This window comes from Macrotis lagotis, chromosome 8 (assembly GCF_037893015.1).
Source record: "Macrotis lagotis isolate mMagLag1 chromosome 8, bilby.v1.9.chrom.fasta, whole genome shotgun sequence".
Taxonomy (NCBI): Eukaryota; Metazoa; Chordata; class Mammalia; order Peramelemorphia; family Peramelidae; genus Macrotis; species Macrotis lagotis.
Genome location: NC_133665.1, coordinates 133,128,492 through 133,145,132, shown reverse-complemented (window position 1 = coordinate 133,145,132; position 16,641 = coordinate 133,128,492). Strand labels below are relative to the sequence as shown.

Genomic DNA, 16,641 nt, shown 5'->3' with positions numbered 1-16,641 from the left:
TGAAAGTTACAAAAAGGTAAATTTAATTTTGAAACAAGGAAAAACTACTCAATCATTGGAATAATCCAAAAAAGGAAATAAACTGCCTTGGGAGGGAAGGGGGGGGGGTCCTTCTCCAACTGCAGAACATCAAAGACTGGACGACCACTGGATAGGGGTATCAGAGAGAGGATTCTTGACCAGGGACAGATGGAATTATAAGGGGCCCTGAGATCCCTTCTGACTCTTTGAAATTGAGACAAAATTAGGGGTTCTTGTAGATCATCAGTACCTAATTAACAGCTTGGATGGTAGTTGTTATCATAACTACTTAATAAAAATCCTTTTTTATTTAATGAGAATCCTACGAAACCATATCAAGTAATGATTTTTAGATCCAAGAAAAGAGTTTTTAGGGTTTCTAGGTTTTTAAAATTTTTTTAATGAAAACTTGAATTTATCAGGAAGTAGCCCAGAAGCTCCCTTCCAGGAAGCACAGTAATATAGGTAGGGTAGATATTCATTATTTTTAGATTTATGTGGTTAGGAAGAACTCCTTCAAAGACAGAATTCAGAAATTGTGTGTGGTGACTTTATTCATCTGAAGGCCAGCCAACAGGTAGGGTAGCAAGCTTCACTGCAAGCTGAAACAACTACCATTTAGGCCTTAAAACAAAATCTCCTAATTAAAAAAATCAGAAATGTATAATTTTAATAAAGAAATGATCGCCAAGAGGAGGCATCCACTAGGTCCATATGAAGGAGTGACTCTCCAGGGTCAATCTCCCCATTAAAGTTGTAGTGTCAGAGGGTGCTGAGCCCAAAGGGGACAATTCCTTAGCCTACAGATGCCAAGATGATGTCAACAGGCAGCTCCTCAGTGCTTCTGGCTGTAACTTGCATTGTCACTGTATCTGTCAAAACTAACCTGGAGCGCACAAGGATGTCATGACCACCCCGGAATACTCCTGCAAACAGAAGTGAGAGTGTTTAATGGTTATTAGGCTAGAGAAAGAGAGGTCCAGGGAAGAGGGTCTTCTAGAAATGCAGTGGTATGGGGCAGCTAAGTGGCACAGTGAATAGAGCACCAGCCCTGGAGTCAAGAGGATCTGAGTTCAAATGTGACCTTAGACATTTAATGATTACCTAGCTGTGTGAGCTTGGGCAAGTCACTTAACTCCCACTGTCCTGAATAAATAAAAAGAAAGGCAGCTTCGCTTTTCCATGTCATTTATAGAGGAACATATAGAAAATCATCCTGTCACAGTAAATTGGTGCTGATAAAGCCAAGAGGAGGCTCAGCTGGAGCACGAGAGTCTGAGTAATTTGGGTACTGTGCCCAAAATAGCAATCAACAATGATGTTCAAATAACCCAGAGAAGCTTCAGTTGGTGGGGACAGTCCCCAAAGCCCAGAGCTGCAAGCAACTGTCTGAGCATCCCAGGGGACTGGTGATGACACTGAAAGGGAAGATCAGCTGGGAAGCAGGCAGATAAATCTGACAATGCAAATCTCTCTGAAGACCCATCAAGGGGTAGCTCTGCCCACATGAAAACAGGACATTGACCAGATGCTTGACTTAGGCTACTTCTGTCTTAGGGACAGACACTTACCAGCAAGGAACAATGTGTGAGCGTTCTTATTCTCAGGTACTTTGTCTGACCTCTCACAGGGCTGCATCCCCAAGAACTTCACAATATTACCCACGGCCTCTAGAAGAAAAGTCCAGATGTGGAGCCCACACATAACTGCCAGCTGCCACCTCCCCACTCACCCACTCAGCTCCAAAGCTCCTTACTGAAATCACCAAACAAGAAAAATGCACAGGGCCCAGGATGTGCTCTGCAGGAAGCCTTGTTCCTAACAGAGGAGGGGGGTGGGACACTTCATGCTCCATGCTCTAGTTGAATGAGGTCAACACAAAAATCTAAGAAGCAGCTGCTCCCAGATCTGGAACTTACCTTCAAGTGTTTTGATGGTCGATAAAGTGAAGGTTTCTTCTTTCTCAAATTCTTCTCCCACCTCATCCCAGGCTGCCCCAAAGTTTGGCTTCAGAACCCTGAGTATATGATCTGCCAATGTTACCTCGAGGTCTTCTAGCTATGAGAAAGGGGAATCACAATCTGAAAGTCTGAAAACTCAAGGCCCCAAAGAGACATCACTGACGTCCCTCTAACCAAACCAGAAGTCTTCTTGATGGCTAGTCATTCTGTAAGAGCAAACTGGCTGACAGTTCACACAAGCATGGCACAGAGAGCAGAGCCCCAATCCTGAATGTTCTTTTTAACAATTTCTGACTATATTTCCTGTTCTGAACAAATATTAATAGGGAAACATGCTGCAAGGGAAATCAGTTATGGTTTTTCTTTAAACTCATGAGAAATTTATCTCTAAATCTGAGTGACAATGACAGAATTGAATCACCAAATGATTCGAGAAAGATGACTTCAAAGCCAATGTATTCAGATTTTCATTAACATAACACAAACTTCTGCAGATCTATTAGAATGTCAATAAAAATAATTACACCAAAGAACATAGTCTAACCAGGGCTTCTTAACCTTTTTTATGTCATGGACCCCTTGGGAAGTCTAGGGTAGACTTCAGACCTCTTCTCAAAATCTTTTTAAAAATCGAGGGGCAGCTAGGTGGCGCAGTGAATAGAGCACCGGCCCTGGAGTCAGGAGTACCTGGGTTCAAATCCGGTCTCAGACACTTACTCATTACCTAGCTGTGTGGCCTTGGGCAAGCCACTTAACCCCGTTTGCCTTGCAAAAAAAAAAAAAAAACCTTAAAAATCTTGCAACTAGAGAGCAGTGGAAACAAGGAACTTTTTCCCCTTTTACACTCAAGGACACCCCTGAATCTCAGACTACACTAGACACTAAAACCTAGATGATATCACCTGGTCCCTGAAACTTACCACATACTCATCTTCGTAGCCTTCATCATCAGTCTCTCCTGTGGTGGGATCACAGTCCTTGACAGTGAACTTCATCATGCAGCTGAAAGTGCAGGCCACTGTTGGGAGAAGCTGATAGTCAGTATGACTGTAGATAAGACAAGAAGCATTAATGCCAAATGGTCAAGAGGCAGACTAATTTTTTTTTTTAGGTTTTTGCAAGGCAAACGGGGTTAAGTGGCTTGCCCAAGGCCACACAGCTAGGTAATTATTAAGTGTCTGAGACCGGATTTGAACCCAGGTACTCCTGACTCCAGGGCCGGTGCTCTATTCACTGCGCCACCTAGCCGCCCCAGACTGATTCTTTACATTAGAGTTCTATATTATCAAAAAAGACAAGAGGGCTAAGAGCAATTCAAAGATGTGGCCTAAGGACCAAGCTATGCAGCAGTGATGTGGGGGAGGTTCTCCCTGTAATGGACATTCACAAATAGACTATAAAACAAAAGGAAAATGAGAGAAATCTACAAGTGATGGGCATGGCCACAGAAAGCTCAAGAAACTACTTCAAAACTACAAAGAAAAATGCATGCATGGTGGGGAGCTATAAGTGCATACCTAGACTTGCTGTCTTTAAAATCCTAAAACCAAATTTCCCAATCCTAATGAAGTCTTCATGGAAAAAAGTCCCTCCGGGACAGCCAGGTGGCCCAGTGAATAGAACACCGGCCCTGGAGTCAGGAGCACCTGAGTTCAAATCCAGTCTCAGACAATAATTACCTAGCTGTGTGCCTTTGGGCAAGTCACTTAATCCCATTGCCTTGCAAAAAAAAAACTCAAAAAAAAAGGAAAAAGAAAAAGTTCAGTGTTTGGAGTGAGCTTACCAGCTGTTGGGTCTCCTTCTGGCAATGCCACAAGTGTATAGCAGGTCCCTGGCTGGTTGTAGGCCAGGCTTTTGGCAGGGACGTAGCAGAGAATGTCATAGGCTTCTGTGGGTTCCATCTGCACTGTGACATTCTCTAAGACCTGGTCATTGAGGGTGTTTGTGCAATCAAACTAACAAGGAAAAAGAAGCATTAACTAGGTCTCAGGAGAAGCCTGCTAACCCCCCAAGGCTAGAACTCTATTCTCAGATTCCAGAACACTCTGGCCCAGACTCCATTCCTTTATTCTTGGGAGCCCTGAGATCATTTTACCCATTTGGGAGAGTAGCACCACTTCTTATGGCCACTTAATCACCAGAACTAAAGTGTCCCACTGGCAATCCTGGGCCATCTGGGACATTCATGGGGGAAGTAAGCAAGGAGTGCTTGTTGGCTATATCCATACCCAGGTCCAAACCTCACTCTGGGTCAGAGAATTTCTTTAAGGAAGGATTCAGAGCAGATCTCCCCTACCAACCTGGAACACCAAATGGTTGAGAAACGTGTGTTTTGTACAGCGAACAACATATTCTGTCTCAGATTCGGTGAGAGCCACAGACTCCGGGGCAGACTTGAAGAGGGGGCCCAGCCCACGGAACTCTGGTACAGCTGCCAATTGTTCTGAAAATCAAAAAGCAATATTTACTCGGCTTCCTGCCACATTTGAGTTAATACTGTGCAGATTTCAAAATCTTTAAGAGTTTTCATTCAATTCTCATTATTTAACTTATTTTATCAATATAGTAGGTGTATCCAATATACCAGTCACTCTGTAAGGCTCTACAAATACAAAGACAGAAAAGAAAAAATCCTTGTTCTCAAAAAGGTTACATTCTATTGAAAGAGACCTTGAGCATCCAAAATAAATGCCAGGTTGTTTATGGAGGGCCCTGGCAGCTGCCAGTGATCAGGAGGGGCTTCCTGGAGGAGGGGGTGCTTGAGCTGAATCTTGAGGGTAATAGCATATTCTAAAAGGGGGAAGTAAGGTCAGAACACATTACTGGCATGGGGCTAGTACAAAGTCAGAATGATAAGAGATGGAAGCACCATATGTCAGGGCAACAAGAAGGCTAGTTCAGCGGGAACTCAGAAGGTGGAACTGATATCAAGATAAAATGAAGCTGGTAAGGAAGGAAAGGGTAATCGCAGAGAGGTCAGAAAGGATGAAGACTATAAAAAAAAAGACCATTGGATTTGGCAATTAAGAGATCAATAGCAGCTTCAGAGAGGGAAATTTCAGCTGTGTAGTGAGATTAGAAGTCAAGCTGCAAAGAATTAAGTGAATGAGAGAAGAGAACTAAATATACATTTTTTTTTTACAAGTTTAGTTGAAAAGGGAAGCAAGGTATAGGATAATATCTTGAAGAGACATGAAGGTCCAGGGAAGTTTTTAAGGATGGCAGTCTTGGACTTGAAGGTCATAGGGAAGGAGAGGAAGAGGACAATTCGAGGAGTAATCTGCCAGAGAAGATGGAAGGGGCTGGAGTAAGGGGGGGGGAGGGAGAAGGGACCTCAGGAGTTTTGAGATAACCAGAAGAGGATAGGAAAGAGTTTATGGTGATAGGCTTTATTTTCTCAATAAAGTGTGAAATGAAGTTCTCAGCTGAAAGAAAGAAGAAATTTGGAAGGCTTTTTTAAAATAAGGTGGGAATAGGAGGGTTAATCAGCCAGGAAAGAATAAAAGGATAATTCTGCTGCATAGGAGTTAACAAATTCGTAGTGGAGTCTTCTTAAATGAGTGATGCCCACACAGGTGAATGGATGCGTGTGTATGTGTGGCCACATATATACATGTGTTTGCATATAGGCCTGTGTGTATATATGTTTAAACACTCATTGTTGGTCTAACACACCTGCACACTAGCCATCATGCTTTTGCTTTATCTAGAACATTTTCTTCCCTTATACTTAATCAAATTCTGTCTTTCAATGCCCAGCTCAGACCCTTACTTCCTTCACAGAGCTTGCCCTGACCCCTCCAACCTTCATCCTCTGAACTCTTTTTTGTAGGCTGGTGCATCACTCTATTGTTAACTGCTACCAGTCATAAATAAGCAAAGAACGTTTCTATTTTTGTTTTTTACAGCATGAACACCTGCATCAGACCACTCAGTGCAAATGTTAAATGGCAGCACACTTTTCTGAAGGCTTCCATTTAACAACAATGCAGTGTTAGAGGTTCAGGTACTGTGGATGTAGAGGTCTGGGAATAGTCTACAACAGAACAAAAAATACTACAAGAGTATATTTAGAGAAACTTAGTTTACATCTTAGAACTGTTTTATATATATATACATATATATATGTACAAAATAAGAACTTTTTTTATTATGTATTCAAATGGATTTCTGTAGATTTTGGAATTTATTTCATTGAATATCTTTAAAAATGGGGCTGAAGGGACAACTAGGTGGCGCAATGAATAGAGCGCCGGCCCTGGAGTCAGGAGTACCTGGGTTCAAATCTGGTCTCAGACACTTAATAATTACCTAGCTGTGTGGCCTTGGCCAAGCCACTTAACCCCATTTGCCTTGCAAAAACCTAAAAAAAAAAAATGTGCATTACTATATTCTAAAGACTTAGCATCTCTGCAAAGACCACCATCCCTCACTTCCAGCCAGCACTCCAGTCCATCTAAGAGACTAGAGTATCAGTCCCATTTTTTTTTTTTAGGTTTTTGCAAGGCAAATGGGGTTAAGTGGCTTGCCCAAGGTCACACAGCTAGGTAATTATTAAGTGTCTGAGACCAGATTTGAACCCAGGTACTCCTGACTCCAGGGCCGGCGCTCTATCCACTGCGCCACCTAGCCGCCCCAATGCACATATTTTTTATTTTTTTTTAATGTATTAATTGGCTTTGCTGGTTTTTATCTTTTTCATTATCTTTAAAAATATCACTTGTTGGGGCAGCTAGGTGGCCCAGTCGTTAGAGCCTTGGCCCTGGAGTCAGGAGTACTTAATAATTGCCTAGCTGTGTGACCTTGGACAAGTCACTTAACCCCACTGCCTTGCAAAAAAAAATATATCACTTGTTATATGAGATGGCTTTCTTGGAGAAAGGGAGATACTGAAATAAATTTTGGTAATACACAAAAATAAATCATCAATACAATTTTATTTTAAAATTAGGAAGTTGGAAGGAGGGAGATAGTTCTGAACTTAAAATGTAACAAAAAATTAAAAAAGAAAAAAATATGAAGTGAATGGATGGAGATAACCTTAGGTCATACTAACTAGTTCAGAGATTTTGTTTTCATTTTAATGACAACATACTGACAGAGAATAGTTAGGTTAAGAAAATGGGAAACAGTTGGGGAAGTGATGTAATGTGAATAGGCCAACCACTTGCCTACTTTGAAAGCTTGGCTATCACTGCACTGACTGGGCACTAGGGGCATTTGATTCTCAACTAGAAGCAAAGAGGCAACACTATGGGGGAAAACTGACCTTCAAAAACCCAGAGATTTGGCCCTGACTCAATGAACCTTGTCCCTACTTCCCTCCCATTCCTTACCTTGGAATATCTCTTGTCTTGTGGCTGCGACCTTCTCGGGCTGTTTGACGGCTGTGATGGGAGTGCTCTCTACAGAAGAAACAAACACGTAACTAATAAAGTTCCCACAGACTCTTGGGACCACAAAACAGCAGTGCTGAAAAGAGCTTCAGACAGATCATCAGGTCAAGCCCACACCTCCTCAGACAAAGACAACTGCCTAGAGCTACTCTACAGCTCGTCAAAGGGCCCAACCTGCTATGATTCAGGAGTATTCACGACACCCCTGCTGTCCCTTGGAATTGGCTGGAGGCACAAGTCCTAATTCTACCAAAAGTCCACCCCAAGCATAAAGTTTCCAAGGAAGGGCATCAATGCCTCTGGCCTCTAACACTTTGACTTATGTTGAATGACAGGAGCAAAGGACCCATTTACAGATGACAGGATTCTTCCAGCTAGCTACCAGACTGTGGTTTCTCAGGCAACACAAATCACCCTGTGGTCCTCCCCAGAACTCATACCTGCCCCAGAGATGAAGGGAAGATTATTACCTGGTCTCTGTTCTGTAATGGTAGTAGTAGCCAATGGAACTGACTTCAGGTCAAAAGGTTTTTCTGAAGGTTCTAGAGTATACTGTTGCAGTGCCCTCTCCAGGCCAGGGATGGACACTGTTAAACCTAAAAGAAAGGGAGAGAATAGTCAGTACACCGGCTGTTATTTCAGTGAAAGCTAGGCAGAACATGCAATAGGAATTCTCCAGGGAAGATCAGGAACTTTGGCACCCTAAACTGCCCCACCTCTTTCTGCTGTGAGGAACACACCTAAGCTTCACCAGATTAGCTCTGGACCATGATGATGTTTATTTCCAAAGAGCCAGAACTTCCAAGTCATACATTCAGCTATCCCAAGAGAGATTTATCAGTAGAGGGTGCCCTGTCTTGGAATAACAGGATGAAGGGGCAGCTAGGTGGCACAGTGGATAAAGCACTGGCTTTGGAGTCAGGAGTACCTGAGTTCAAATCCTGCCTCAGACACTTAATAATTACCTAACGATGTGGCCTTGGGCAAGCCACTTAACCCCATTGCCTTGCAAAAAAAAAAAAAATTAAAAATTAAAAAAAATTTTTTTTTAAAAAATCAGTTACCATTTAGAATGTAGCCAGCATTGAGTGCCTTTTGCTTCTGTTCCAGAACATTGAGATAGAAGGTGGCTCGATCCCTCACTTCATTATCATCATCCATCACACACCTAGAGACATAACACAGAACATTCTTGTCTATGAAACAAAGAGGATGTCCAAATCCAAGCAAGATCCATTTTCAGGCACTGTAAAAAATCCTTTAATTTCTTGCTGATTTTTATTTATCCCAGAGAAAACAAGGACTATGGCTCCCTACCTATCACTTAGGAAATAAAAAAATTGAGTCCCTGGACAGATTCCTAATGACCTAATGTAATGTAGACTTGAGATGGACATTCTACTTTGTCTATGGCTAACCCCCAATCCTTTAGCCCACGGTCAATCATGGAATGGAGCTATTGTGATCTCTAAGATAGAGTGGGAATATCAACCAATCCACAAAACCCGATTCTGGGTCCTCTTGAAGTCCAGTGCATAAAAACCTCTGACTCATCCCGGGCAGGGGCTCACCTCTTTAGCAACACCAAGATGCTGGGTAGCATTTCTTCATTCTGGGCTCCAAATTTGGCCAAAGCACTAACAGCACCTTGAATCATATGACAAAACATCATTCAGTCATTTACACTTACACTGTCCCTGTGCTCAAGGAGACATGAGCCCCAAAGCCAAACAGTCTGAGAGACCAGAGCAAAAGTTCAGTCCCTGACTGCTCTCATTATAATACTGCTCCCTTTCCCATAACCATGAGGCAATTGCTCCACATTCCTCTTTTTCAGCCTCAGACACCCTTGCCCCATAAACATGCTTCATGATTCTTGAGACCCACCTGCCCGGACCTCCTCGTGTTCTAAGACCACACGGTTATAGATGAATCGAATGTACTTGGAGGGATTATTAGTCTTTGGTCCTTCTTGGCCCAGGAGGTGAAGGATTCGCGTAGCCAGTACCGTGAACTCACAGTCCTCAATAAATTCACATAGGTGTGACAGTCCTGTTTCTTTGCTCTCTGAGTTCTCTTCGATGATGCTAATGATGCAATCCACAATGGCCCGTTTATACTCAAAGCCACCCTACGATGAGGAAAAGAGCTGGCCATGGAGAACATTTTCTTCTGCACTAGCACTAATACTCATGGCAAGAAAGCTGGGTCCCACTTTACTGTTCTAAATTTTCTCAATTCATGGATCATTTTGGAAGGACAAAGACTGGTAGGTCATATCTAACCCATTAGCTCCTGCTTGGCACTAAGCAGAATTAAAGAAATTACTTCTAAGAAGAAACCAATTAATTATAAACCAATGACTAATTTGTGGCTGAAACAAAAACATGGATATAAATACTTCAAGAAATATCCTACAAATATCTTTTATAAGACCCACTTTCCTAGAGGCTCATGGACAGACAACCAAAGCCTTCCCATTTCCTCAGTAGGATAACTTCTAGGTATTTTTCTATTTCTCTAAAACAAGAAAATAGAAATTATTCTATGAATGTTATTAGTCATATTTTGTGTTTTCATATCATCTGCCTTTAAGGGCTGAATGTGTCACAGACACAATCTTATTAATAACATCACTATGGGCTTTTTTTTTTTGAGGGGCAGAGAGAGAAGAGAATAAGCAGAAGTTTTTCTCTTTAAACTGATGGAGGAATCAATGAGAAACTAAGAAGAAAAGTAATTTGGCTCAAGGTTACTCAGTGAGTGTCAGACATTTCACTAGGTAAGCTCCCCCCAAGCTTACCTCTTCTCGAAGCATAGTAAAGAGGAAGTTCATAAGGACTGCATGTTTTCGAGGATACTTCTGACATAGGGCACTGATGGCCTGGACAACCACAACCTAAATAAGGAGGAGAAAGGTGAACAGGTGGTGTTCCAGAACTGAAGTCATCTAGATTGGAAATCAGGGTAGAATTATTGGCTCCAGATCTAAACAGAGTCTCTTCCCATGGGACTGTGCCTCTACTCAAAACTGTAAGGTGAGACTCAAGTGACTTCTCTCCTTTAAGCCCAAGTTCCTTCTTCTCCTTAGGGTTGTTATTATAGGAAGGATGGGCTAGCCTGGCCAGGAATGCAATAAAATATCTCAGAATGCCACAGCTATAAGAAAGGGTCACACAGATCCAACACACCACAACTGAAGCTACAAACATGAGGTTTTCATGCTTGGGGCCAATCCCAGTATCAAAGTTGAGAGAGAGAGAGAGAGACAGAACGAGAACAAGATGCACATCCATCTCTCAGGAGGTTAGAGATATTTAGGTAATCATTAACTTAAGAATAGGTAGTTTCCTAAAAGTCTGTAAGTTGATTATTTGGAATTGAACACAAATTTCCCCATTAAACACAAGGCTATCCATTTTCATGTGAATTTGGATTTTCCACTCATGATGTAGCCTGTCAGCCTTTTTGCCCAGGGAGTGTAAGCATGGGAGCCCATCCTGCATCTCTAAGTACCTTGAATTCATCTGAGATTTCAGACATAAAGGAGGAGATCTGCTTCATGAGGCGGTCAATGCTGCTCTCACTGCCCGTCTTGAGCAGTGTGGTGATGGCCAGGGTGGCAATACTGCGGTTGGAGTCTGTTACTAGGTTCTCCAAGTCCAGGTTGCAGGCAGTCACAGCTGATGGGTGTTTCATGGCAACCTGTTTGAAAGGAGAATGAGAAGTTAGGTCTCTTCTACCTCTTTCAAGTTGTGATTATCAAATCCAAAGGCAGCAAGGTAAGCTCTCCAAGGTTTTCTTCCTCGGAATTTAACTTTGTGACAACTTAATTTTAAGTTCAGAGTGAGGTCCATTTAAGAAAAAATTTGATTCAGTCTCCAAAAAATAGAAAGCTCAAAAGAGCCCCCAAATTTTCCTAACCACCAATCCTCATTTCCCCATCCAGAGATCTCTCTCCTTCCCAGCACAGGATCCTACCTTGTTGAGGGTTCGAACAGCAGCATATCGCAGTGCAGCCTTTGGGGAGCTGCAGAAGAGCTGGAGCACTGTAGAGAGAAACATGTGTCTGTGGTCTCTTTGCCAACAACGAGAACCAAGAAAAAAGGGAACTCTATAATGAGGTGTTTAGGAGAACAACACCCTAGAGAGTTATAGGGTCTCCTCATACTCCCCCAGGCTGATACCATTTCCTACTGACTTGAGATTTCCATATGCAAATGGATCATTTCTAGCCCATCACACCATCTACATAAAGTTATGATGCCATGATAGAATTCATTCCAGAAAAAGGATCATTTTCCCCTGTTCCATTCCTATGCTTCACATACATAGGTCTTCAGCTTCCTCTCTCTTCCCCCATTCTTACCTAAACCCTACCATCCTTCAAGACCTGACTTCCTCTGAGAAGGGCTGCTTTGCTACCTCAGGACATGGTGGGTTTTTCTTTTATGACTTCCTACAGCATTTTTTTCCTGTACCATGTGATTCAGCATTTTATTCTATTTGTTTTATTCTAATTATGTTGTATAAGTTTTCTCTATCAAACAAGGATCTAGGACCCAACAGAACATCCAGAACACTTTCCTGGAATCTGAGGACCTGCATTTCAACATCATGAACTTGAGTCAGGAATGTGATTTTTCTGGGTTAAGTTTCATCATATGTAAAATGAGAAGGAGTTGGGTGGCCTTGGAGAGTTCTGCACCTGGAAGGCTCAGCCTACCATCTGACTTTAAGTTCCTGAAGGCCGATTGGGGTTTTTTTTCTGTCCCCCACAGGATCAGACATATAGTGTATATTTAAAAAATGTTAGTTTATACAGTATTCCAAAAACTATTCCTGCAAGACCAAGGGAAAGTCAAGAGAGGGACGCTTGGAGTCCTCCAAAGGGGTCTCTTCCCTTGCCATGACAGCAGCTGCCCTAGGGACCTTGCTGTCCAAGGCACATCCCACACCAAGCCAAGATTACCTGACACAGCAGGAGCCAGCTCCTTAGCACTGCAACCAGGAAGGTTAACGATGGCAGAGGCAGCTTCATACACTACCATCTCATGTTTATTGCGCAAGCAGCTCTCAATGAAGTCAAATAAAGGACTGTCTCGACTGTTAAAGAGAATGACACCATACTGGCCAAGGAAATACAACATGGGAGAAGGAATTTCTATATTCAAAGAGAAATAAACCCCCTTACCTGCCATCCTCTTCCTCTAGCTGCTTGCTGGCTACACGGATCATCATACAATAAGCAAAGGGTGATTTGAGGCCATGCCGGGTGAACTTACTGATCATCTTGTTGACAGCCAGGCGGTCATTTTTACGCACGTGATAGAGGAGACCCAGAGCATGGTACTGAACCAGAGACAGAAATACAGCTTAGATCAGAACAGAAAATCATAGAGCTAGTCCTAGGAGAGACTTAAGAGGCTGTTCTGGGCAAGCCCTCTATGTTAAAGTTGAGAAAACTGAGGCTCAGAAATGATAACTCTTGCCCAAGATGACACAGATCAGAAGTCCTATTTCTATGACTTTTTCTATAAGATTTTTGAGGGGTTTTTTTTTTGTTTTGTTTTGTTTTTAGTTTTTAGCAAGGCAATGGGGTTAAGTGGTTTGCCCAAGGCCACACAGCTAGGTAATTATTAATTGTCTGAGACTGCATTTGAACTCAGGTACTCCTGATGCCAGGGCCAGTGCTGTATCTACTGCACCACCTAACCACCTGATCTTTGAATTTTTACTGTCTAGAATTTCACTAGTTTTTCTAGTAATTCCATCCAGCTCACTTACTGATAGGGAAGAAGAGACAAAGAGAAGGAAGGTGGGGATCCCAACCCAAATCAGTGGTTAATCCCAGACCAGGGCTCAGAGGTGTGGATGTATGGTATAGCCACTTAGGAACACTGAATCAGTCAATCACTGAATCAGTCAATCAAGCGCCACTTATTAAGCCTTCTCCCATGTGCCCCACACTATCTGCAGGAGCCTGATTGATGAAAGAATCCCCTCTTCCCAGAACTCACCTGGACCATGATGTTATCACTAGAAGCTGCTTCCTGAGCTTCATTCACCCATCGCTTTACCACATCAAAGCTGCTTTTCAGCAGATGCTGTGAAGAAAATAGGAAGGTTGGGAATATAACCATCAAGCAATCAAGGAATAGTATTAATTGTGACTATTAAAGGGATCTGATGCCTTTCTGGATTTCCTGCTATTCTACACCTAGACCTCACACCAGCCTCCTCCATCAGGATAGAGATATAGAAGCTCACACAAAGATCTATTTTTCCTAATGGCAAAAGTTTGTTGTTACACAAGTAACAGGTGGTTTGGGAAAACATATAGCTGTCCTAATGCCACTACTCCAAGAAAGGACCAAATCAAATTATTCAATCTTTCCCCTTCTCACTGAAACCAGATTTTTCTTAGGTAGAAGAGATGAGGGGGGAAAAAAATCACATTCCATAGGTTTTACATAGATTTGGGATAAATTAGAAAGTTGATGATTTGATTTTTCTTAAACTGTTAGATCCTAAACTGTTCACTAGTCCCTCAAGCTGTTGAACATACCAAGGAGGACACCAAAGCAGAGCTGGAGACGCTGGGCACTTTGTCCACAATGGCCTGCTTCATGTAGCGTTCAATAGCCTGCAACATGGTGCTCTGCAAAGAGAGGGAGGGTGGGCCTCATTAGTGACGGGAAAGGAAAGAAGGGAAAGAGTCAGAGAACAAGATAGATCACAGACTGATTTAAGAATCAGGGAAGTGAAAACCAAGGTGAGAGAGATAAGCTTGGTCATGGACACAGAGGACTCACATCAGTGATTTGGCAGAGGGCTCGAACAGCTGGGCCTCGATAGTTATCATCCTTTCCAGTCATATCTTTGGTCAAACTGTAAAAGTGAGAAGAAATCTTTTAGGGTGCCACAGAGATGCCCCCATGTATAAGTCATACTAACCCTGAGGCAAGGGGGAAAAAATGTGAACAGGACTGTTGCTTAAGAACCAAGAGCCAGTGTTGCCTATTCCTGGGCATCAACAAACTCTGTTGAGGGCAGAGGAGCTGAAGAGCAAAAATAGCAAATAAGGTAACTATATCCTCTGAAAATTTCCAAAGTCACTGCTAATCCCCCAAAACTAACCTGCTGGTGACTATGATGACGTCCTCAGCAATGTTGGACATCTCTTTGATTGTCAAGTAGCACATCCTTCGGAGAGTGGGCTATGAGAGAAATTAGAAAAAGCTTATTCTTCCTCCCAATATAAAAAGAGATTCTGTACACAGAATAATTTTTGCCATTTGGAGGAGGAGGGAAGCTTTCAGTTTCCTCTCAAAGATGCTAATCCCCTAGTAAGTCACAGATGCCTCTTAGAAAGAAACCTGTGCTTTTACAGATGTCAGATGTCTGTAATGTCATCCCTTTCCTGTTCATCCCCTAGAGACTTGTCAGAGAGCTGGGAAAGTCAAAATTTAGGAGGCCTGCCCCTCTCTAAGGGTTCATTCTGAACTGCATTACAAGTGTCCAGGGCCATTATCAGGGACACACACAGAAAGGGATGTCTGGGAGAGAGGACAAGGTCAAAGTTGACCTTCTCCAAGTTCAAGCTGCATTGCAAGGAGAACAGAGAGTGCTGCCAACAGAAGGATTTCCAACAGGCCAGGGAACTTCTGTCTTGAGAACCATGGTGCAGATAAGGAAGTCATTCTCAGAGGCTCTGAGGGAAAGAGGACATTGGCCATGCCACCATGAGGGTAACAATATGGATTACAAGGAGAGCTGGCTGGGCAGGAATCAGTGTCATCCCTGCTGGGCTCTCCTCTCTCATTCTATCTGCTTGGGACACAACACAGGAGAATTCATCTTGTAGACAGACTCAGGTTTCTACAAAATTGGAGACACATGTTTGAAATCTGAAGAAAGGGTAGCAGGAAACACTTACATCATTGGACTGAAAAAGCTTAGTCATGGCAAAGAAGGCCTCTGTTGCTTCAGTTGTCCCCAGGTGTTCCCCCTGTAAAAATCAAAAGACAATAAAATTAAGCTTCATGAGCTCTATGATGAAGAGAAGGATCAGATCAGGCCAATCTAGCAAATCACTGCCTGATTAAGGAACTCAGCTTAAATCTCCACCCAAAAAAACAGGTCAAAACCAGAGTGCTAGAAGCACTGGAACAGAGCAATTTCCTTAATGACCAAGTCCACCAAAGAGTCAATGGGTGACAATGACTCTAGCAGCAGTGCCAGTAGTGCTTGCCCACTTCAACAGTATGCTCTATCCTCTGACTCTTCCCATTACCTGGTTTATGAGATAGAGAATCTTGGTGAGGATGTGGGCACATTTCCGAGGGTTGATGGGAGTCTCGTTAAATACCCGAGCCTAAGAAGAAGAAGGATCAAGACATTTAGGTAATAAATAAGTAAAGGTCCAGCTTTGTAAACCTCATCAGGCTTTAAGTCCTCCATTCTGGTTACTAAATGTACTAATTAAACATCACTTGTCTAATGTAAACATGGCCTTCTGGGTGGAAAATTTTGGTGCTAAGCAGAATAGACCAGAAAGGGGAGACTAGGTGGCACAGTGGATAGAGCATTAGCCCTGGAGTCAGGAGGACCTGAGTTCAAATCCAGCCTCAGATACTTAATAATTACCTAGTTGTGTGACCTTGGGCAAGTCACTTGACCCCATTACCTTGCAAAAACTTAAAAAAAAAAAGATATGATATGTAACTAAGCCTACTCTAGTTGTCAGTTCTATCCCAAACAGAGCTGAAGTCACCACAGCATAGCCTTCTTAACCAGGAACATGTCAAGTTATGTATAAGATGGGAAGAAAGCAGCTAAGTAGCTTCAGTCAGTAGGTAGCCTACCTGCCAACCAACACACAGGCCTGAATGCACAAATATCATAAGAAAAGGGAAAGACCCTTCCATCAGAAGAGAATATGGGGTGAAGAGAACACAAAGTCAAGAGGGGTCCTAGCTGTGGAGGTGAGGAACTGGGCTGATCAGGGGTGGAGTCCGCACAGATTCAGGTCATCAGAGGAGGGCAGCTTTAAAGGAGAGAATGAACAACATTCTGAACACAATGGTAGAACATTCAGGAGAGATGTCAGGTCATCAGCTAAAGTGGAATCCAACAGCTTTCTCTCAACCCTCATCCTTGTGCACTAGACAGTTTCTGACAGGCTTCAACATCTATTCTGAGACACTCTCTGTTCCTAGCTCCACTGATTGCTCCCTGTTCTCCTGTGACCTGCTGGTCCT

The 16,641-nt window shown here is 42.7% G+C and overlaps 1 protein-coding gene across 2 annotated transcripts in view; it reads right to left on the bottom strand.

Annotated features, from left to right (window-relative positions):
- COPG1 (COPI coat complex subunit gamma 1) overlaps nucleotides 1-16,641 on the bottom strand; it is a 23,571-nt gene continuing 6,930 nt past the window's right edge. For both annotated transcript variants that reach the window (XM_074198407.1, XM_074198406.1), the window contains exons 3-24: nucleotides 15,675-15,755; nucleotides 15,318-15,389; nucleotides 14,519-14,598; nucleotides 14,194-14,269; nucleotides 13,947-14,039; nucleotides 13,399-13,485; nucleotides 12,573-12,730; nucleotides 12,351-12,484; nucleotides 11,360-11,427; nucleotides 10,895-11,083; nucleotides 10,182-10,277; nucleotides 9,266-9,509; nucleotides 8,950-9,025; nucleotides 8,443-8,546; nucleotides 7,849-7,974; nucleotides 7,319-7,387; nucleotides 4,283-4,425; nucleotides 3,766-3,937; nucleotides 2,903-3,000; nucleotides 1,941-2,079; nucleotides 1,593-1,691; nucleotides 1-947 (exon numbers count right to left, since the gene is read on the bottom strand). In XM_074198407.1, coding sequence (XP_074054508.1) covers nucleotides 817-947; nucleotides 1,593-1,691; nucleotides 1,941-2,079; nucleotides 2,903-3,000; nucleotides 3,766-3,937; nucleotides 4,283-4,425; nucleotides 7,319-7,387; nucleotides 7,849-7,974; nucleotides 8,443-8,546; nucleotides 8,950-9,025; nucleotides 9,266-9,509; nucleotides 10,182-10,277; nucleotides 10,895-11,083; nucleotides 11,360-11,427; nucleotides 12,351-12,484; nucleotides 12,573-12,730; nucleotides 13,399-13,485; nucleotides 13,947-14,039; nucleotides 14,194-14,269; nucleotides 14,519-14,598; nucleotides 15,318-15,389; nucleotides 15,675-15,755 — 2,535 coding nt within the window. In that variant the 3' untranslated portion in view covers nucleotides 1-816. The remainder of the gene's footprint in view (nucleotides 948-1,592; nucleotides 1,692-1,940; nucleotides 2,080-2,902; nucleotides 3,001-3,765; nucleotides 3,938-4,282; nucleotides 4,426-7,318; nucleotides 7,388-7,848; nucleotides 7,975-8,442; nucleotides 8,547-8,949; nucleotides 9,026-9,265; nucleotides 9,510-10,181; nucleotides 10,278-10,894; nucleotides 11,084-11,359; nucleotides 11,428-12,350; nucleotides 12,485-12,572; nucleotides 12,731-13,398; nucleotides 13,486-13,946; nucleotides 14,040-14,193; nucleotides 14,270-14,518; nucleotides 14,599-15,317; nucleotides 15,390-15,674; nucleotides 15,756-16,641) is intronic.